At 48.4% G+C, this 22,232-nt stretch overlaps 1 protein-coding gene across 14 annotated transcripts in view; it reads right to left on the bottom strand.

The window, feature by feature from the left end:
- NPHP4 (nephrocystin 4) overlaps window positions 1–22,232 on the bottom strand; it is a 139,011-nt gene that overhangs the window by 73,426 nt on the left and 43,353 nt on the right. For 13 of the 14 annotated variants that reach the window (XR_003433472.1, XR_003433471.1, XM_027110398.1 and 10 more), the window contains 3 exons: window positions 21,596–21,732; window positions 19,270–19,451; window positions 18,440–18,566 (listed from right to left, as the gene is read on the bottom strand). The exons of the other annotated variant lie outside the window; for it this stretch is intronic. Coding sequence is in view for 11 of the 13 variants with exons in the window: in XM_027110398.1 (XP_026966199.1) it covers window positions 18,440–18,566; window positions 19,270–19,451; window positions 21,596–21,732 (446 nt within the window). In the remaining 2 variants the exon portion in view is untranslated. The remainder of the gene's footprint in view (window positions 1–18,439; window positions 18,567–19,269; window positions 19,452–21,595; window positions 21,733–22,232) is intronic. 14 annotated transcript variants of the gene reach the window in all.

Raw genomic sequence — 22,232 nt, 5'->3', positions numbered from 1 at the left:
CCCACAGACCCTGCTCATGTGGCTGGACACGGGTGAGCTGTGTGCCACTGTCACAGCCAGGACTTGACTGCACTCAGGTAAAGGGCAGATCGTCACACACACACACAAAAGGACTCTGGCTGGAATCCAGCACAGGCGGCTTGATGGCCAACTGGCTCAAACCACAGCAGAGGGTGTGCACGAGGGGACCCCAATACAGAACAGGAAGCATGCATTTCATCCAAGTCAGCCTTCCCGGACTGTTCCAGATGATATCCCATCCCGTTATATCCTTTATATCCATGTGGGGGAACATCCAGAATCAGTGTCTGGTTGTGAATTAATCTCTCTTTCCTGAGGCCCCCTCGTAACTGGACCTCACACCACCCACTTCAGCTTATTCTGACCCTTTACTGGAGCCAAACTTCAGACCATGGGTAGGATACTTCATACCACCACGTGAGCAAGGATTTGGGTCCCTGTCAACTCAATGAGAAAAAAAAAATAACCCACATCCTGGAAGTACAAGCAAAGAATAGGCCGAGTTAAGAATCCTAAGCGTCTGATTCTGTGCCGTAACTTTCAATGTCTGTCAAATACAAAGATGGCGGTCTGCCCTTCCCATCCCGTTAGCCACTGACAGGATAAAACGGTACTGAACAACTACAGTGTATCAGGGAAAAGTTGATATAAGTCTATTGTTTTTTAAAAATAAATTATAGGGCTTCCCTGGTGGCGCAGTGGTTGAGAGTCCGCCTGCCAATGCAGGGGACACGGGTTCGTGCCCCGGTCCAGGAAGATCCCACATGCCGCGGAGCGGCTGGGCCCGTGAGCCATGGCCGCTGAGCCTGCGCGTCCGGAGCCTGTGCTCCGCAACGGGAGAGGCCACAACAGTGAGAGGCCCGCGTACCGCAAAAAAATAAAAATAAATAAATAAATAAATAAATAAATAAATAAATGTATTAGCAAAACTGGCCACTAAAAAAACTCTAAGGATTCACTACTACCTAGACTACGTTTGCAAACAGCCGTCTCCCCAAAAATTCGTGAGTTTATAACAGGATCCAAATGAAAATAAAAAGCGTGCCCCCGTTTTCATGCTATTTGTGCAACCCCTTCCGGCTTAACCTTTCCAATGCGGTGACTGATCCCCAGCTTCTGGTTTCACACACCTTTTGATTTGCTCGTCCTCAGTCTGCACGGCACTCTTCTGTGTAAGGCAGCTGTCAGTTACACAAACACCCACTTCCCACGCTTCGTTTTAACAGCCCAGGAACAAAACCTAGAAGAGGCAGGAAGGATCCTACCCGAGCCTCCAGAGGAGCAAGGCCCTCCCGACGCCTCGACTTTGGCCCGGCAGGTTCTGGATCCGGAACTGACTGGGAGGGAATAAATGTCTGTTGTTTGAAGCCAAGTAGTTTGCGACAATTTGTTCAGGCCGCCCCAGGAGGAATCCCCTCCGCCTCTGTCCTCAGACCAACTCAGAAATCCCTTCGAGGCAGGTAAAACTTCAGGTTATTTCACGAGGTTGATTTTCCTTTAGATCTTCAGTGAGACCTAATTCCTCCTGCCGGGGCCCCCTGTCACCCACTGAGCCCCCTCCATGCTAACTCTGGTCACCGCAGCCCAATGCCCAGAAACACACTGCAGAGGTGACAGGGAACCCATGGGGTGGGGGGGTCCCCTGGCCCTGAGGCCACCTCCCGAGACAGAGCTGGGCCCGAGGGCCAGACCCTGGATGGGGGCAGCCACGCTGGGGCCCCTGGTGAGCACAAATGAGGAAAGCAAACTGTTGTGGCAGAACGTGTCCAAATGTCCCCGACAGCACGCCCATCACAGAGGCTGTGGTGACCGCGAGTCACAGAGAGAGATTTAGGAAGCACGGGACAGATGGAGGAACGGGCAGAAGGCGGCCCGGCCTGGGCCAGGCACAGGTCTGTTCTGGGGTGTCCATGTGACCCTCTGCACCGTCCGCGAATGCTGACCACGGAGGGAGGGCCAAGGCCCACCCCAGCGGCACAGACCAAGGAGCGTGCACCTGCCTACGAGCCGGGGCCGGTCCACATTGGCAGCCGGCGGCTCTGAGGTCTCAGAGCTGGGCCACAGGCAACGCACAAGGGTAAGATGACTTGTTTCCCGCATCCTCCTGAGAGGACACTGGCTGCCTGGCCACTGAGGTGAACCTCGCAAGGCCCGAGAGCCTGAAACACGCCCAAGGGGAAGAGTCAGGAGAGAAACAGGCGTCCAGAGCCAGAATCTCCCCCCTCCTTCCCGCCAAGGAGCACGAGGCACCCAGGACCACCGGGCAAAGCAAAGGCTCACATACCATCAGCCCGAAGTCATTCCTTCCAGAAGTGGATCGATTGTACGCCAAAAGCTTTTCCAACTCAGACGTACAGAGAACGCGGCAGCTGCTGCAGACTGATTTCCTTCATACACATGCAGGGTGGAAAAGGAGACCTAACGACATATAAAGTCGTCTAAGCTGCCCGTATACGACACCGCGTACGCAGAGTCATTTAAAAGCACAGTAATCACTTGGCAGGCAATATTTTCATTTCATTCTACAGAGTACAGTAATTATTTTTAAACATACACATGAGCAATGAAAAACAACAGGGGTATGGTTTTAAGAAAGCTGTAAACTAGAATTACTCTTCATACTGGCTAAAGGGCTCATAACACTCGGGTCCTCTTTGCAAAAAAGATACCAACTCAACAAGAGCTGAGAGAAGCAATAGGGAATCCGTCCTGAGTTTGGGGCCGTGGCTGGTGAGGTGGACAGGCGTGCAGCCTCTGGTCCTTCGGAGTCTGCAGCCCAGCAGCCAGAGCATGGGCACTCCAGGGACTTTGTATCTGCTTCCTCTGGAGAACCGGCCCCTTGCCGGGGTCCGCTTCCCTCCTCGCATCTCCCACTGGGTCCTACAGAGCCCTTGACCTTGGGGCTCAGGCTTGGTGGCCTGGCATCCCTTCCTGCGGGCACCTCTGCTCCACGGGGCCGTGACCCCAGTGCAGTCAACAGGGAACTCCACGGCCTGGAATAACGACTACTACAGGGAAGGGATGCACTGAGGCCAGCCCTAGCCTTTCTATGTGGGGTTCCTAGTGGGGTCTCAGGAGAAGGCGGCTCGCTTGCGTTCGGAGTCACCACCCGGGGAAGAAGTAAGCCTGAAGCTGTCTGCTGCCGCTGCCACCCCTACCCCAACCCCCAGGGCACCATGAAACCCTGAGCACAGCGGGAGAGAAGCCGGCAACAGAGAAACACGCAGGGCAGGCAAGGGAACGCAGGGGAGAGGGACGGAGGGGAACAGCCTCCGTGCCAGCCAGGCTGAGGCCGTGCGGAGGGTGCAAGACCTGAAAGAAAAAGTCAGCCAGCTGGACTTGAAACCAAGACACAGCATTACCATTGGGGACAAGTGGTAAAGAGGACACGGGGTCTCTCTGCTTATTTCTCACAACAGCATGTGAATCTGTAACGACGTCAAAATAAAGTGTAATTTAAAAAACAGTGAGGTACATGACAAAAGCTATATAAAGTGCTGGTAAAAAAAAAAACAAAACTGTTTAATGACTGTCCACAAAAAAAGAAGGTCCAGAACACATGAAAGAGAAAATCCCACTTACAAGAGCAGCACAAAAATTAAATATCTGTGAATAAACTTAGTAAGAACTGTTCAACTGTTTAAAATCTACATTGTAAACCTGTATTTAAAATCACTCCCAAAAGACACAAAAACAGAAGTGGACCAACAGAAAGACTTCCCTTCTTCCTGGTTATGACATCACAAATTAATAAATTTAATGCAATCCCAATAAAAATGCCAGCGAGCTCTCTTCATGGAACTAGACCTGTTGATGCTGAAGTTCCTCGGGAAAAGCCAACGTGGGGAGAGCAGGGAGAGCCAGGAAGGGGAGGGGCTGCAGGCCGCACCCGCCTCCAAGAGGCCCAGCAGCCTCGGCCGGGACCCTGTGGTCCCAGCACAGAAACAGAGCAGCCACGGGCAGAATAAAGATCTAGAAGCAGATGCAAGTGTAAACGGAGATCTAGCGTATGACTAGGAGGCATCTTAGATCACTGCAGCACAGAAGGACTTTTTAATAAGTAGTATTGGGACAACTGGATGGCCCCTGGGAAAAGATAAAATTAGACCCATTCCTCACACCACAAACGAGATCTAAACATAAAAACTGAAACTATACACGTACTAGGAGAAAACACAGATAAATTCTTCTATAGGAGTAGGGAAAGGCTTTTTAACTACGACTCAAAATCCAGATACAACGAAAGAAAAGACGGATACATTTGACTGCATCAAAAAATTTTGAAGTTTACATGTTATGGACTGAACATTTGTCCAAAACAAACATTCCCTAAAATTCATACACTGAAGCCCTAATTCCAAAGTGATGGCATCTGGAGGTGGGCCTTTGGGAGGTACTGAGGTTTAGATGAGGTCATGACAGCGGGGCCCCCACAGTGGGATTAGTGCCCTTATAAGAAGAGAAAGAGAGAGCTCCCCCTCTCCCTCCACACACATACACCACTGAAAGGTCATGTGAGCACACAGCGAGAGGGTGGTGTCCACAAACCAGGAAGAGAGGCCTCACCAGGAACCAGATCTGCAGGCGCCTTGATCTTGGACCTCCAGCCTCCAGAACTGCGGGAAATACATGTCTGTTGTTTAAGCCACCCAATATATGGCATTTTGTTACAGCAGCCTGAGCAGACTAAGACACGTGGCCCAAAAAAATCAGGGACGAGGGAAATAAAATGACAAAACTGGGAGAAAATATCTGCAATATATGTCTCAGATAAAGCGAGGAAATATCCTTAACATACAAAGAGCTCTTAACATTTGATGACAAGGTGCAAGAGCACTACAGAAAAATGGCAAAAGACATGAATAGACAACTCACACATATGAAAACATGTTCAACTTCATTTATAATCAGAGAAATGCAAATTCAACTATACTGTGATACCATTTCTTGCCCATCAGATTAGCAGAACTCAAAAGCTTGATGATGCAACTATTGGTGAGCCAGTGGGGAGACAGGTCCCCCAGTACACTGCCAGTGAGAACAGAACAGCGTGCAACCCCTCTGGAGAAACTGGACAACAGTTAACAACACAATATATACATTTAACCTCCAATCCAGCAAACACACTTCTGGGAGCTCACCCTGAAGGTGCCCCTCCTACAATACAAAAGTGCACTCGCACAAGACCATTCATCGCAGCATCGCTTACAGCTGCAAAATACTGGAAACTATCTGAATATCCAAATATAGGTAATTGGGCAAATAAACTGCAGAGCACAATGGAGCAAGTGCAGCTGGAAGAAGGAGCGGGAGGCAGGACTGCCGGGCGGGACTGCCAGGGTGAGCTGGGCCGGGGAGAAGACGCAACGAGCCGCAAGGCCCACGCACAGGTCTGCTCCCCCCGACCCCGTGTGGAAAGGGGAGCTGAGCCAACACCCACACATCTGGGATATTCGCACAAAGCAGCCCAGGAAGGAGGGGCCCCGAGCCACAGAGCTGGCTCCCACCAGGCGACTCTTCTCGGACCACCTTTTGGTAGAACTTTGACTTTCAAAACTATATTTGTGTTCTTTATATTCAAAAAATAAAACTAACTCAATAAGGACGGGCAGGGGAAATAACTATAAAACCGAAAGCAAAGAGAAACAGAAGGACCCGACTGCATTCAGATGAACAGCGTGAACACACAGAAGGGGCCGAGCCAAGGGACCCAGGACAACACTGGCTGCTCCGCTGGGTCTCGGCCGCTAACGAACCCTGAACTCTGCCTGGTAGGTTTGTTTCTGACAGCTGTCTGGGTGAAGCTACTCTGACGTTACTTTAGGTGCCTCCTAGGATTGAGCAAGCGAGTTGCCATGAGGATGGCACTGGGAGCCAGGCTCCTCTGTGGAAGGAGAGGTGCAAACGTGGAAGGTGAAGCCTGGGGCGCCCTGCCAGGTGGATGGGGTCAGCAACAGCTCAACTCCTAAGCCGTGTGCATGCACACGGATGCGTGTACATGTGTGTGCGTCTATTTAAGTATGTGTATGCATGCGTACCTGTGTGTGCACATATACGTGCATGTGTGTTTCCATATGTAAACTGTCCGAGCTCTGCCCACTGAGCGGGCTTAGAAACAAAGACAATCCCAGCGCCCAGACCTGGATTCTAACACTTTCCCCTTTAAAAAGAGCCAGGGCTCATCAAAACCAAGGAAAGTCTAAGAAACCGTCACAGTCCAGAGGAGCCTGAGGAGACATGATGACTAAATGTCATGTGGCCTCCTGGATGGGGTCCTGGAGCAGAAAAGGACATTAGGTAAGGAAATCCGACTTCCCTAAAGTATGGACTTCGGTTAGTAACCATGCATCAATACTGGTTCATTAGGTGTGACAAATGTACCATCCTAATGACGTTAATAATAGGGGAAACTGGGAATGGGAAACTGGGATCTCTCTGCACTATCTTCACTGTTTTTCTGTAAATCTAAAACTTTCCCAAAATAAAAAGCGTTTTAGAAAAAGCAAGAGGTGGTAAACCACAGCTCCCCACATAAGTGGCTGATTCCAGAGCTGGAACAGGGAAGAGGCAAGACGAGCCTGAAGCACCTTCTGCCAGAAAACGCTCAAAACACAAAACATGACGGGGATGTCGCAGGGACACGGCCTGAAGGCACTCTGGCTAAGTATGGGACAATGTGAACACCAAAAATAATTAGGGGTGGTCATTTTAAAAACAGGGATCCAGGGCTTCCCTGGTGGCGCACTGGTTGAGAGTCCGCCTGCCCGTGCAGGGGACTCGGGTTCGTGCCCCGGTCCGGGAAGATCCCACATGCCGCGGAGCGGCTGGGCCCGTGAGCCATGGCCGCTGAGCCTGCGCGTCCGGAGCCTGTGCTCCGCAACGGGAGAGGCCACAACTGAGAGGCCCGCGTACCGCAAAAAAAAAAACAAAAAAAAAAACAGGGATCCAGAAGTCCATACCAATATGGACTCAACGGCCGAATCAATCAATTAATCCATCCACGAGGGAGAAGGGAGGGTTCTGGACAGTAGAAAGCCATGTGGGGGAAAGGCTGGGGTTGGAAATCATGCTTCTGAGAGAGGCAGCAATGGATGCCAACCTAGGGGGACATTCAGACAAGGAGCAGGTATCTGCGTGGCTTAAAGAGCCTCCCCACGGTCTGCTTATTAGTTGCAAGGAAAAAAACAGTAACTCCACAGTGGAGGCATCACACAACACCCAACCAGACGACCCAAGTGAACAAGGCCAGTGCGGTTCAGATGGACACCATGCACCTGCACCTGTGGCCATGAGACCCTGGGGACACACCTCACACAGTGTCCAGCGGGGATGCACAGCCCGACTCCACCAGGAGGGAACATCAGCAAATCCAAAATAAGGAACTTGCTCTCTAGGACATTTTGTAAAGGGGGGAGAATATGGCATAAAAAATAAAGTCTTAAGTAGACAAAGAAAGGCTGTGGTGCTGATCCAGGTTGAAGGAGACCACAGAGCCGTGTGATCCTGCACTGGGTCCTGTACTGAGAGAAACATTGCAAAGGACACGGCTGGACGGATGGGCAGAACCGAAAGGTGGATGAGAGATGGGGGCGTGGAGTTGATGCTAAGTGAACTGAGGTTGACCCTGCACTGTGCTTACACAGGGGACACCCTCAATCTCGAGGAGGCACGGAGGCATTTAGGGGTCAGGAGCATGATGTCTGCAGTTTACTCTCAAGTGGTTCAGAAAAAATACGTGTGTGAGTCTACATACATGCACACATGTGCACGCGCACACACACACACGGGGAGGGAGGGAGGAAACGTGAGCAAGCGAGTGCAACTAAAGCAGATGGGGCAAATGTAATCAGTCAGTGAAACTGAACCAAGACTAAACCAGTATTTTTTGTATTTCTGCAACTTGTCTGTAAGTTTTTACAGAAATAAAATTAAAAGTTTTTGACAGAACAAAATAAAGTCCCACTATTACTTTAAAAAAAAAAAACAGTGTGAAGAAAATGAAAAGGCGAGCCACGGACTGAAAAAATATTCTATGTAATCTGACAAAGAACTTATATCCAAAATATATAAAAGAAACCCCCATCCACGCAATAAAAAAGGCAAACAACCCAAAACAATGGAATGACCACTTGACAAAGGCAGATTGGGAATGGCCAACAAACACACAAACAAGTACACGGTATCACTGGTCGCCAAGGAAATGCAAAGCAAAGCCACAGTCACAACCCCTGAAGTGCCTGAAATTAAAATGACAAGTAGAATCCAATGCTGGTGAGCACGCAAGCAGCCAAGCCCTCAGCGCTGGTGTGACCACCTGGACAGGCTGGCGCTGCTTACAAGGAAAGCGCACATCTACCCGTGACCCAGCCACTCCGCTCCACAGTATTTACCAAAGAGAAATGAAAATATACGTCCATAAAAAGACTTGCCCAAGAATGTTTCGGGCAGCTCCATTCATAAAGTAGAAAAGCCCACCAAGCGAAAAATGAAGAAACAGATTCATAGGACAGAAAACTCAGCAATAAAAATGAATGAACCGGGACTTCCCTGGTGGCGCAGTCGTTAAGAATCTGCCTGCCAATGCAGGGGACACGGGTTCGAACCCTGGTCCGGGAAGATCCCACACACCACGGAGCAATGAAGCCCGTGCACCACACCTACTGAGCCTGCGCTCTAGAGCCCGCGAGCCACAACTACTGAGCCCGCGTACCTCGACTACTGAGGCACGTGTGCCTGGAGCCCGCGCTCCGCAACAAGAGAAGCCACCGCAATGCAAAGCCCATGCACCGCAACAAAGAGTAGCCCCGCTCACCACAGCTAGAGAAAGCCCGCGCGCAGCAACGAAGACCCAACACGGCCAAAAATAAATAAATAAGTAAATTTTAAAATTTAAAATAAAAAATGAATGAACCACATGAATGAATGTCCAAACCATTATGCTGGATGGGAGAAATCCAGACACATAAAGCATAGTCTACATTATTCCATTTAGATGAAGTTCAAAAACAGGCAAAACCCTTCTGTGGTTGTCGTGGGCTGAATAATGGCCCCCAAAGATATCAGGCCCTAATCCCCAGAACTCGTAAACATTGCTTTGTAAGGTCAAGGGATCTTTTCAGACGGGATTAAGTTGAGGATCTTGGGAAGGAAAGATCATCCTGGACTACCTGACTGGCCCTAAATGCAGTCACGAGTGTCCTTACTAGAGGGAGGCAGAGCGGGCTTCGAGACACACACGGAGGAGTGGGCCGTGCCGACATGGAGCAGCAGAGACGTGAAGATGCAGGCCTGCAAGAGTGGAGGGATGGGGCCACAGCCAAGGACTGCCGGCAGCCCCCGAAGCTGGAAGAGGCAGGAAGGAGCCTCCCCTGTGGCCTCCAGAGGGAGCACAGCCCTGCCCACGCCTTGTTTCCAGCCCAGTGATACTGACTCCAGACTTCTGGCCTCCAGAACTATGAGAGAATACATATCCGTTGTTGTACCCTATCAAATTTGGGGTAATTTGGTAAGCAGTCACAGAAAATTCATGAAGTTTCTAAAGATAAAAACCAAGCCAGCACTTGCTGACAGGGGGTGGGAACTGCCTGGGAGGGACAGGAGCGGACTTCTGGAAGAGTAGAGAGGTTCTGCACCTTGGAAGCGGCGGGGGAGACACAGGTGATACTAGTCAGAACTCACAGAAGTAAGCGTAGACCTGTACAGGTCACCAAAGGTAAGCTTTACTTCAAGAACAAAACAATCACGTGAGCCCCTGAAGCGCCTGAGACCAGACCCTTCCTCGACTTGCCAGACCTGAGAGCCAAGAGAGTCGCTTTTTGTTGCTCAAGCTGGACTGAACGGAGTTTCCGTTTCTAGTAACCATAAGAGTCTCAACTCCCGCCTACAGAGATGTGCATGTGCACCAAAGAAGTGGCCCCTGGAAGTCCAGCAGTTATACAGGCTCTTCGTCACCTGCGCCCAGAATGACTCCACCCGCCTCGCTCCCAGGAGCAGGAGGCATCGGCCTTTTTCTGATTCTACAGGATGTAAGATGCGCTCCCCCCCGCCCCGCCCCCCGCCGCAACTAAGCACACTGCCTGAGCAGGAAAGCAGAGATTACGGGTGGGGTGCTGCAAGAGAAAAGGAAGGATGCCGCAGAATACGGAAGCCTCTCTGCATCGCACACCAATATCCTGAGCGATCACCAAATTAACAACGGACGGGGATTCCTCCAGATCGTTTCCTGAAGCCGTGTGAGGAATCGACTTGAGCAAGAAACCTTCAGCTGGTTCCCAAAGTGAAAACCTGACAAGTGTTAGAAGGTGTTAGAAGGAGGGGACAATTACAGGAGCACTTTCACCTGTGACAGCCTACTATCATCAGTCTTATCTCCAGAAGAAATAAAAGAGGAACACCAGCTCCATGTTTAACCAGAGACCTGTAAGTCAACAGAGCAGAAGGAACCACAAACAAGCGAGGCAGGGCTGCCATCCCAGCATCTCATTTGGGCCTGGAGTGGAAGCCGTTTCCTCATTCTCTCCAAGGAAACACCACCAATGGGGAAATGAGAGGCAGCTCCGCCCAAGGCAGCGTTACCGGGCTCATATCACTGAATTAAAGGTGAGTTGTTCCACCTTTGGTGAGAAATACCGAACGACGCACTAAAGTCAGAGATGTTAGATGCAGCACACCTTAAACTCCTGGGGCAAAACCAAACCACGATGAAGACCCGTAATTTATGAGATTTGGGACTGGGTAGAATTGTGCTAAACCAAAGAAGTGATGGAGACAAAGAGAAACTTACTTCCAAAGGTCAGTCAGGAGAGGATCCTGCAGAGAAGGCGGAGCAGGAGACACCAGGAATCTCTCCCCACTGGACACCACCTGCTCTGGCAGAACTGCCTGATGTAATTATTTTGGAACTCAGGAGACTACTGAAGGCTTGCAACCTCCAGGGGAAGAACTGGACAGTAAGTTGTAGTCATCTGGGGGCAAATTCAGCCCTTAGCCCAGCAGCAGCTCCCCACCCCCACCCCAGCCAGGGGGCAGGCAGCTGTGCCCATGTTCCTGGGACGGCCTGTGCACAGCTTGTGGGAACCAGGGTGGGAAAAAAGACCCCCTCCTCTAAAGATTGGGTATCCATGCTCTGATTTTTTTTTAACATCTTTATTGGAATATAATTGGTTTAGTTACGGTGTGTTAGTTTCTGCTGTATAACAAAGTGAATCAGCTATGTGTATACATATATGGCATATCCCCTCCCTCTTACATCTCCCTCTCACCCTCCCTAACCCACCCGTCTATGCTCTGATTGCTGCTTCTGATCACAGAGGTCCAGGAAAGGGGAATGCACCAGTGTTGTTGTACCTTCGCTGCAGCTGCAGAGGATTTGAAGGCTCAGAGCCTTTTCCACCTTCATTTTTCTTTTTCCTCCTTTGGGAGCCAGACATTAAAGACTCAGACATTCAAAAACAACTGCACGTATGTGGAAAATTAGAAGGTGACCATGCATGCCCCGGGAAAGGCACAGGCTCAGAAGAGACCTAAGAAGGACTTAAGTTTATACCTCTGGATGATCCTCAGCACACAGAAAGCCCACAGCAATCCAAAAAAAAAAGGATAATAATAAAAAACAGCAAACCCTGGGGTATGGGCAGATCTGACTTCCAAAGCTGCCACATTATTAGACCCAAATGTCCAGTGTTCAACAACAAAAACAAAGCACGAGGCATACAAAGAAACAGAAAAGTATGGCCCATTCAAAGGAAAAAATAAATCAACAGAAACTGTCCCTGAAAACAACCTAATGGTAGATATACTACACAAAGGCCTTAAAACTACTGTCTTAAAGATGCTCAAAGAACTAAAGGAAGATGTGGAGAAAATCACGAAAACTCTGTATGAACAAAATGGAAATATCAATAAAGAGACAGAAAACCTAAAAAGAAATTCTGGAGCTGAAAATTACAATAACCAAAAATGAGAAATTCACTGGAGGGATTCAAAGGCAGATTTGAACATGCAGAAGAAAGAATCAATGAACTTGAAGATAGAACAATGGTAATTACTGAGTCTGAAAAAGAAAAAAATGGAAAAAAAAGCAGAAAGAACTTAAGGGACCTATGGGACACTATCAACTGGACCAATATACACATCCTGGGAGTACCAGGAGACAAGCGAGAGAAAGGGGCAGAGAGAGTATCTGAAGAAATAATGGCTGAAAACCTCCCAAATTTGATGAAAGACATGAATATAAACATCCAAGAAGCTCAATGGACCTGAAGAGATCCACACTGAGGTACAATGTAATCAAACTTTCAAAAGACAAAGACAAAGAGCAAAAATTGAAAGCAAGGAGAGAAGCAAACTGTCACATACAAGGGATCCTCAAAAAGATTATCAGCACATTTCTCATCAGAAACTTGAGGCCAGAGACAGTGAGCCAGCATACCAAAGTGCTAAAAGGAAAACAAAACTGTCAATGAAGAATCCTATATCTGGCAAAACTCTCCTTCAAAAGTGAGGGAGAAATTAAGACACACCTACATAAACAAAAGCTGAAGGAGTTCATTATCACTAGACCTGCTTGCAAGAAATGCTCAAGGGAGTCCTGCAGGGTGAAATGGAAGGACACTGGACAGTAACTCAAAGCCATATGGGAAAAAAAAGATCTCAATGAAGGTAAATATATGGACAATATAAAAGCTAATATTATTGAAACAGTGGCTTGTTATCGCTCTTTTTGTTGTCTACATGATTTAAAACACTAATACATATAAAGGAAAAACACAAATTATTAGTGTAAAAGCTACTACAACTTTGGTTTGTAACTCCATATCTTGTTTTCTACATAATTTAAGAGAATAACACATTGAAAAGCATTATTATTTTATGTTTTGGGCACACAATGTATAAAGATGTAATACTGTGGCATCAACAACCAAAAGGGTGGGAGATGGTGCTACAAATGAACAGAGTTTTTGTATGTTATTGAAATTAAGGTGGTACAAATTCAAATTAGTGTTATAACTTCTGGATGCTAAAGGTAGTCCCCATAACCACAAAGAACTGAGCTATAGAATATACACAAAAGGAAATGAGAAAGGACTTTAAACATTTCACTTCAAAGAAAATCAACCAAACACAAGAGAAAAGAGTAATGCAGGGACCAAAAAAAAAAAAAAAACTTTAAGCACATAGAAATAAATAACACACTGACAGAAGTAAGTCCTTCCCTATCAGAAATTACTTTAAATGTAAATGGATTAAACTCTCCAATCAAAAGACAGAGACTGGCAGAATGGATAAAAACACATGATCCAACTATACACTGTCTATAAGAGACCCACCTGAGAACCAAAGACACATACAGGCTGGAAGTGAAAATGAATATCAACAGAGTAAAAAGGGAAACCCCAGAATGGGAGAAAATATTTGCAAATCGTATAGCTGATAAAAGATTGATATGCAAAATATACAGAAAACTCCACAACCCAATAAAAAACTGGCAAAAAACCTAGATATTTCTCCAGATAAGACACACAAATGGCCAACAAGCATATGAAAAGATGGTCAACATCACTAATCGCTAGGTAAATGCAAATCAAAAGTACAATGAGGGCTTCCCTGGTGGCGCAGTGGTTGAGAGTCCGCCTGCCGATGCAGGGGACGCGGGTTCGTGACCCGGTCCAGGAGGATCCCACGTGCCGCAGAGCAGCTGGGCCCGTGAGCCATGGCCGCTGAGCCTGCGCGTCCTGAGCCGGTGCTCCACAACGGGAGAGGTCACAACAGTGAGAGGCCCATGTACCACAAAAAAAAAAAAAAAAGTACAATGAGATACTACTTCATAATCATTAGGATGGCTCCTATCCAAAAAATAGAAAGCAATGAGCATTGGCAAGGACGTGGACTGTTGGTGGGAATGTAAAATGGTGTAGCCACTGTAGACAACGGAATGGTGCCTTCTCAAAAGTGAAAAATAGAATTACCATATGATCCAGTAATTCCACTTTTGGGTATATACACAAAAAGTATTGAAGGCAGGTCTCAAAGAGATACTTGTACACCCATGGTCACAGTAGCATTGTTCTCAATAGCTAAAACATGGAAGCAACCCAAGTGCGGTCTATCCATGCAATGGAATATTATTCAGCCTTAAGAAGGAAGGAGGGCTTCCCTGGTGGCACAGTGGTTGAGAGTCCGCCTGCCGATGCAGGGGACACGGGTTCATGCCCCGGTCCGGGAAGATCCCACATGCCACGGAGCTGCTGGGCCCGTGAGCCATGGCCGCTGAGCCTGCACATCCAGAGCCTGTGCTCTGCAGCAGGTGAGGCCACGGCAGTGAGAGGCCCACGTACCGCAAAAAAAAAAAAAAAAAAAAAAAGAAGGAAGGAAATTCTATGATATGCTACAACATGGATGAACCTTGAAGACTTACACTAAGTGAAATAAGTCAGTCACAAAAGGACAAATACTGTATGATTCTACTTACATGTGGTACTTAGAATAGTCAAAATCATAAAGACAGAAAGTAGAATCATGGTTCCCAGGGGCTAGCAGGCGGGGAGAATGGGGAGTTTGTTTAATGGGCACAGAGCTTCAGTTTTACAAGACGAAAAGAGTTATGGGGATGGATGGTGATGATGGTTGTACAACAATGTGAATGTACTTAATACCACTGGCTGTACACTTTAAAATGGTTAAGATGGTAAATTTTATGTGTATTTTCCCACAAGAAAAAAAGACATTTAAAAAAAAAAAAGTAAGGCAGAATACCACTGAATTGGACACTTTAAAAATCATATTAGGGTATGTGAATTTCTCCTCAATGAAAAAATATTTTTTTAAAAAAGACAAATAGGGCTTCCCTGGTGGTGCAGTGGCTGGGAGTCTGCCTGCCGATGCAGGGGACGCGGGTTTGCGCCCCGGTCCGGGAGGTTCCCGCGTGCCGCGGAGCAGCTGGGCCCGTGAGTCATGGCCGCTGAGCCTGTGCGTCCGGAGCCTGTGCTCTGCAACGGGAGAGACCCCAACAGTGGGAGGCCCGCGTGCCGCAAAAAAAAAAAAAGAAAAGACAAATAAAAATAACACAATTTTTAAAAAGTGAGTTGTTATCTTTCCTAAAACCATAAGGGAGACCCAACATTCAGGACAAAATAGAAGACTCTGCACCAATCCCCTCTTCTTTAGCAACCTCCACCTAAGCAGACAGTCGGAAACTCAGCAGGTCCTGCGCGCTCAGTGGGGGGCCTCTGATGGTGACAACCTCAAGCTGCAGCACAGCGAGATGTATGGCTGCAATGTGTATACAGCTGCAAGGTGACTCAACCAGGACACGGACCTGGCTCCAGGGTCCAAGGAGGGGTTATTTTGAAAGCTCTCCAGAGAACCCTCAAGACATCTGTATTTCCAAGTTCTAGAAAGTTTAAATTTATGTAATTTTCAGAGTAAATCCAGGCATGATACCTATGTTAAGCACTCAAATCTCTGTTATATGAACTTGTTTTGTTCAAAGAATACGAGCAAATATATAAATAAATTAGAGTTTTACCCCCCAGAGATGTGGGAGAGGGTTATTTTGCTGTGTTACTCCCCAGAAAAGAGCTCTTTTGACCCTCGCAGCCCCGTGGTGATCTGCACTTATTCTGACATAAAAACGCAGCAAAGGACACTGGGTCTGTTTATTTTTACAGCTACCTTCTTTCCACGTCACTCTCATGTTCTAGGCAGTCTGCTTTATCAGCTTTATTCAAACAGCAAATGTTTCTGGAGGCCACACTTGCAAAGCTCACGGCATTTCCAAACGGGCCTTCTGCTGTGGGTGCACTGTCCCCATGGACTCAGGTTTCTAGAAGGTACGTTGTCTGGATCAGAAGAACACTTAACCCAAAGACAAATCACAAAGGCTTTAGTCATTCTGGCTAACAGATTACAAACAAGGGGTGTGTCTTCTCAAAACTTTTTTCTAGTTTGTGTCTAATGACTACCAAAATATTCAGGACCAAAACAATCCTCTGAGACTCAGGTGACTGGGTATACACTGGAGGCACTATTAGCCCAGATGGCCTCTCGCTGATCTAGATAAACACTTGAAAGTGAACAGTCACACAAAGGTCTATTTCTGATTAAGGAAAATACTTAAAACGTACACCCAGGCAGGCTGGGTGACTGATGATACCGAGAACTTTGTTTTATTTTTTAGGTGTGACGATGGTATTGCAGGGAAGTTTTACCCCCATCTTTTGGAAAGATCTCCTGCACTGTCCACAGAGGAAATGGCACGGGGTCTAGGATTTGCTCTAAAATAATCTGGGAGGAATGAGGACAGGAAAGAAAGGCAGCGACAAGGCTGGCCAGGAGCTGATGACTTCGGAGACTGGCGATGGGTACATTCATTGGGTTTATCGTACGCTTCTATCTTCATATTCGAAAGTCTCTATAATTAAAAAGGTCTTAAAGAAAAGAATGTATATGCCGAAATGTTCACAATAATCAAAACAGATGCAATTATGACTGGAATTTGCTTCAAAATGAACCAAAATGGGTTGTGCAAGAGGGTATGGACAAAACAAGAGTGTCCACGAAGTGGATAACTGCTGAAGCTCCTTGGGGCTTATTTTACTATCCGGTCTGCTTTTGTTTACACTTGGCATGTCCACCACATAGAGTTTTTTAAAAGGAAAGAAAGGGGAGAAAGGAATTTGCAGGCTGAATGCACCCGAAGACACGCTCCATAATGGACTGCAGAGGGAAGCAGGAGCATGCCAGCTGCGACATGTCCCTCCAAGGCCGAGCCCTGACCTTGCAGGAGGCCCAGTGGGCCGCGTCCCCTCCTGGGACACTCCTCGGGGAAGGAGCGAGAGCCCATTTCGACAGCATCAGGCTAGTTTTCTCCTGTACGTCTAAGTCTGGTTGTGGTGGGAATGTCTGATTTGGTTTTCACCCCCGGAATGCTAACCCATCCTCACTGTTCCATGCAGCAAGTAATTTGTGCGGAAATTCATTTCAGACACAGGAACATTTCCTCTCCAGATTACACTGAAGAAAGTACACTTGATGACAGTAAAACGGAATCCAATATTCCATGTTAAGATAAACCTCCACATCAAAAAGAACTGATGAGCTATTTCAAGCCACATTCCAAGAGCTCCACAAGCAACAGCGCCAGGCGGATCCACCTGTCAGCGGGTAAGCATTTCAGTGAAGAGTTAAAAACTTAACAATCAAGTGTTGGGTAAGACATAAAGTTTCAGGACACAGGCTTTATAATCACAAGCGAATTGTAATTAACGTTCTCGAGGGGACACAATCTAAACGTAAATAAGTGGAGAGCCAGGCCCTCTGCTCCTCAGGGGCTCCCTCTGTACCGACCCCCTGCCCACGCCCAGTGGCAGCACCAGGGATGTTGCACCTGAGCCGGCGAACTTCCCCCCAGGATGGGGAAGCCCCAGAAGCCCCTCCCTCCTGGTAAAGCTCCACCCCAGGCGCGGAGGGCCTGCCCCGGGCTGACAAGCATATCTGCATACAGTTGCATTTTAGCTGAAATTTCCGGTAACAAAGAAAGAAAAGCAGAGCTGGGAACAAGAACTTTGTGAGAACAACGGACATCATTCGTTCGCCTATACTCAGAATACCTGCCTCTGGGTCTGCTCACCTGATTAGGACTCTGAATTACACAGACATCAGAGAGGTCAGTTCACTGCTACCAGAGGACATCAGGAACTAACAAAGCAGCTGTGCTGACACCCCATTCTCCTTCCAAAGACCCCCCAAGACCGCTCCCAGCCCCCTGCTCTTGCCTCAGCTGCACGGTGATGCGGGCAGACTGACCACCACAGAAGGTGTCTTGTTGGCCTATTTTTATTTTTAATTTACTTGTTAAATTGATATTTGCTTTTTCAAACAAAAATCTGAATCTTAAGAATAGCATGACTTGGGTTTTCCGAAAAATCTGCATCAATGATGTAAATGATGTCTCTTTGTTACATTTCTTCCAACTGAATCCTACAGATTCTTACTCTTGGTTCTGACGTGGGCACATACAAAGTCCACTCTAAGAAAACATTCACTTCTTGTGCAGATTCAAGCTTTACTACACTTACTATTTGAAAAAGGCATTAAAATGGTCTCATTCTTTCAAAATAATTATTGATTCGATAATCATGAATTAACGATGTTATGCTGCATGACGCCTGTTTACTGAACTGTTCATACCAGCTGCCAGCAGAGTGTACGTACTATTACCATAAAGATGGGAAACGATTAGAACAAAGCTATCACTTGGAACAAGTGTTTTCTAGAATCATATTCCACGCTTGTTATCCATATTGTTAATAATAATCACACTGCTTTTAACGGAAGAAAAATGAATGGTGACTATGCTTATTCTGCGCGCGTAGAGCCCGTCGCCAGGCGGCACGCGAAACACGCGGATGGTTCTTACGTTGCCGTCCGCTCCCGAAGGGCTGTTAAACACGTACTCCAGCTGAAAGACGATGGTGAACGCGGGCTGACAGACCATCTCAGGGAGCTGGAGGCGGCTTCTCGAGACCAGAGTGTGGTTTCCAGATCTGCGCCGAGAACACACAGAGGGGGCGTGTCAGGCGGGGCTCCTGCTGCCCGGCACCCCACCTGCCATCAGCTCGGGCGCCGCGGCACCGGGCGCTGCTGCTGCAGTCTGGTACAGTGAGTCCCCCAAGCAATGGCACTGAGCCCTTCTGGGTGTTTGGCCATCAAGGTAACTTCCCAAACCAGAGCCTCTCTTAGGTGCTGCAATCAGCACTCTCCCAAAATGCCAGCACTGGTATCAGGAGGACGGAAGGGCTCCAGGGAGGTGCCCCTCCGAGGCCGGCTTCCGTCCAGCTTCACGTATGGAACCCCTAGGCGATGTATCTGTTGTGATTTGAGACGCACAGGACTGAACAGAGCGGCAGAACTTACTGCCCTCTGGTTCTGTGTCATGTGAGAAAGGGATCACAGGGCGCATCTGGAGGAAAGCATGCCAGGGCTCCACAGCTGGAAGCATCTGTTATGCTAACTCCAAAACCCGTCGTGGCACAAAAACCAGGATCTTTCCAACCTCACAACACTGAGGTCTGCTCCTGATGGGGACGACTAAGCAAGAGGAATCAAAGGCACCGGGCAAGAACCCAGGTGGATGAGTGCACACCTCGCCTGTAAGAACAACTGCCTTTCACTCTGATCCCTGGTCAGGTGCCCACCCGCACCTCCTAACTCCACGCGGACCACGACCTGGGACCCCGGGGGAAATACCTGGCCTTCGAAGAGGCGCCAACTCTCCGGCTGAAGCTGGCAGAGTGCGTCAAGGACACCTCCAGCTCAGGCACCAGCACCACCACCTGTGGCCTCTGCACGAAGCCCAGCCCGTTGTGCACGCCCACGCACAGGCGCCGCTCCAAGATCTCCAGGGCACCACTGTCCAGGGGGCTGCCCGCCTGGGAAAAGCACACATGGCACAGAATAAGGTCGGTGCGGAGGGGGGCGGGAGCTCGCCAGGAAAGCTCCCAGCAGAGAGCCCCAGCAGAGAGAAGAAACTAGAACAGAGGTTTCAGACATTCCAGACCAGACGGAGCTTAGTGAAGCACCATCCAATCAGAGCAGACTGGCCTTAGGCCATTTTCTAGGTACTTTGGGGATTTCTCACGTAGCGTCATCTCGTAGAGCAATACATCCCTTAGATGCCTGAATCAGCTAACTCTCGCTCCGGGTTTCCAAGGTTGAGCTACAATTCTCAAGACGCAGCAAACCAGCAACAAGGGGCCCTAGCACCTCCAACAGTGAGAGGAAGTGAGCTCCAAGTGGGCTCCAAGAAGTGAGAGGTCCCGGAGTCAAGGGCAGGCGCTGACCAAGGCTGAACACAGCGAGCTTCAACACCTCTGCCCTCCCACAGCTCAGACACCTGAGACTTGGGGCGGACAGGGCCGCAGGAAGAGTGGGCATATTTAGGCAGTAAGTCTGCCCCAAAGTGATCCCTGGATATTAAAGTGTTTTCATCTTAACAAAAACAACATACAGGCGCCCTAACAAATGAGCAAGGATATTCCTCCAGGCTATTACTGTTTATTAAATTACGTGATTGTTGCAAAATGATCCCTGAATTTTCGAGTTTTCTTCATTGCCCATTAATCATGCTGAACAGACGTAAATTCAGCCCATTAGTCTCTGAGTAATGAAAATAAAACGAAGGTGATAACGGAGTATCTGCCAGTTGGATGGGAACAAAAATACAAAGAGAGTAAAAACACATAATAAAGTGATCTTTATGGGAATATATAAAACTCAACAATAATGCTCTTAAACATCTTTCTACCCTCAGACAATCTTTTCTGAGCCATAAGAAAACAGCAGGAACTATGCCAAGAAAATGTGTGATGCTATTTCAGTCCTCTTCTCTGCTTCGTGTTTCTGTTTCACATGAGACTACATTACATAGCACAACATTTTCAAGAACGGGTAGAGAGCAAAAGAAAAGACCACCTTATTCGTGCGTGTACACACATTCATGTGTGTGTGTATCAATAATTTGCTAACTTCACAGACTACGAGGATGGGCATCCACTGACCGCACATTCATTCTCACAAATACATGTTAGAGACCTACTATGTGCCGACTGTTTTAGGCACATCAGGTGCAGGGGTAAAGCAAACCAAGTCCCTGTCCTCCTGGTGCAAATACTCCAGAGAGGGACCGACTATCCACCCGTAAACAGTAAGGAAACCAGGTGCTCTCCGAGAGGGCCAAGCACCCAGAGAAACGAAGCAGGGTGATGCGTCAGAGAGCGCGCCCGGCGGGGAGGAAGGGGGACGCTGCCTGCAGCTTGGGCAGGGAGGCCCCTCAGGGCAACAGGTCTGCACTGAGACATGATACCTGAGAGGGGTCGTGCACAGATCCAGACGAAGAACATGCACGAAAGTGGGCCATGTGTTCAAAGGCCCACAGTGGGGACGAGGCATCACGGTGCGGAGTCTGCAGGACAGCGTCACACAGGCAAAACTGAGCAGTGTTAGGGGAAGCACCGCTCACAGTAAACTGCTTCGATGGGGCAAAGTGGTTGAGATCCCTAGTCGTCTCCTTGGAAACATCCTCAAAATGTCCCTTGTAAATGTGGATTATTTTACAGGTTTTCCTATGCTCATTTGGTGATTTAATCTACTTTTAAATGAGGACTGATTAAGTTACATCGAAGTGAATGCTAATTAATGTCTCAGGATAACAGCACCCTCGTCAATATCAAAGTTAAGACAATGGGCTCGTGGGACTTCCCTGGTGGTCCAGTGGTTAAGACTCCGCTCTTCCAATGCAGGGGGCCTGAGTTCGATCCCTGGTCGGGGAACTAAGATCCCGCATCCCACATGCCACGTGACCCAGCCAAAGAATAAAAATTTTTTAAAAATTAAAAAAAATAAAGACAATGGGCTAGTGTCCCTCTTCAGCCACAAAGAGACGAAAGACAGGACCACAGGTGTCACCAGGGGCTGGACCACCCACCTGGGGGCTTGAGAGGCCGGGAGCTCCCCAGCTCCGCCTGCCGTTTCCACCTGCACCGTTCAGACTAACTTCCCCGACCCAAGACTGTACCTCCCGGAAGTGATCGCTGATCACAAGTTCCAGAAGCTCCTCCTCAAACTTCTCCAGGGAGGGATACATCGTGAAGAACAAATCGTCCAGGTACCACGTGAGAGACTTCTGAAGGCGAGGCTTCCGGAGCGTGTCCCCTGCACAACGAGAGGCTCAGAGGGATGACCCGCAGAAACAAAACCACCGGACGGTCCTCTCACCCACGGGGGGTGCAGGCCGCAGGCCAAGCACAGAGAAGGCAGCATGGGCATCGCTCAGAGAGGACTCACAGCCAGAGCCCACCTCAGTCCAAGCCCAGACACCAAACAGATCAAACAAGCGCAAATTTCATTTTCGGTCCAAATTCTACCCCAAAGCATCTCCAGGAACAAACCCCCTAATCGGCCATCCAGGGCACACAGACAGCCTGAGGCAGAGTGACATCTGTCCCCTGCACTCGGCTTCCCTTTGTCATGACTTCCTATCCAGCAAGGGCACAGCCCACTATGTCATTTCTCGTTTCACTAGGTTTACCCTGAACCACGTGGAAACACGCAGGCATAGGCGTGAGCATGGCATGGCAACGAGCAGAAACTCGGGCTGGGCTGGCACCATGAGGGAAGTCCCGCCCCGATCAAGAAGCACCCCTGGACCGTGA

The sequence above is a fragment of the Aethalodelphis obliquidens genome, unplaced genomic scaffold (assembly GCF_003676395.1).
Source record: "Aethalodelphis obliquidens isolate GAN/ISIS:26980383/991018 unplaced genomic scaffold, ASM367639v1 scaffold9, whole genome shotgun sequence".
Classification (NCBI taxonomy): domain Eukaryota; kingdom Metazoa; phylum Chordata; class Mammalia; order Artiodactyla; family Delphinidae; genus Aethalodelphis; species Aethalodelphis obliquidens.
This window is presented reverse-complemented; position numbering and strand designations above follow the sequence as displayed.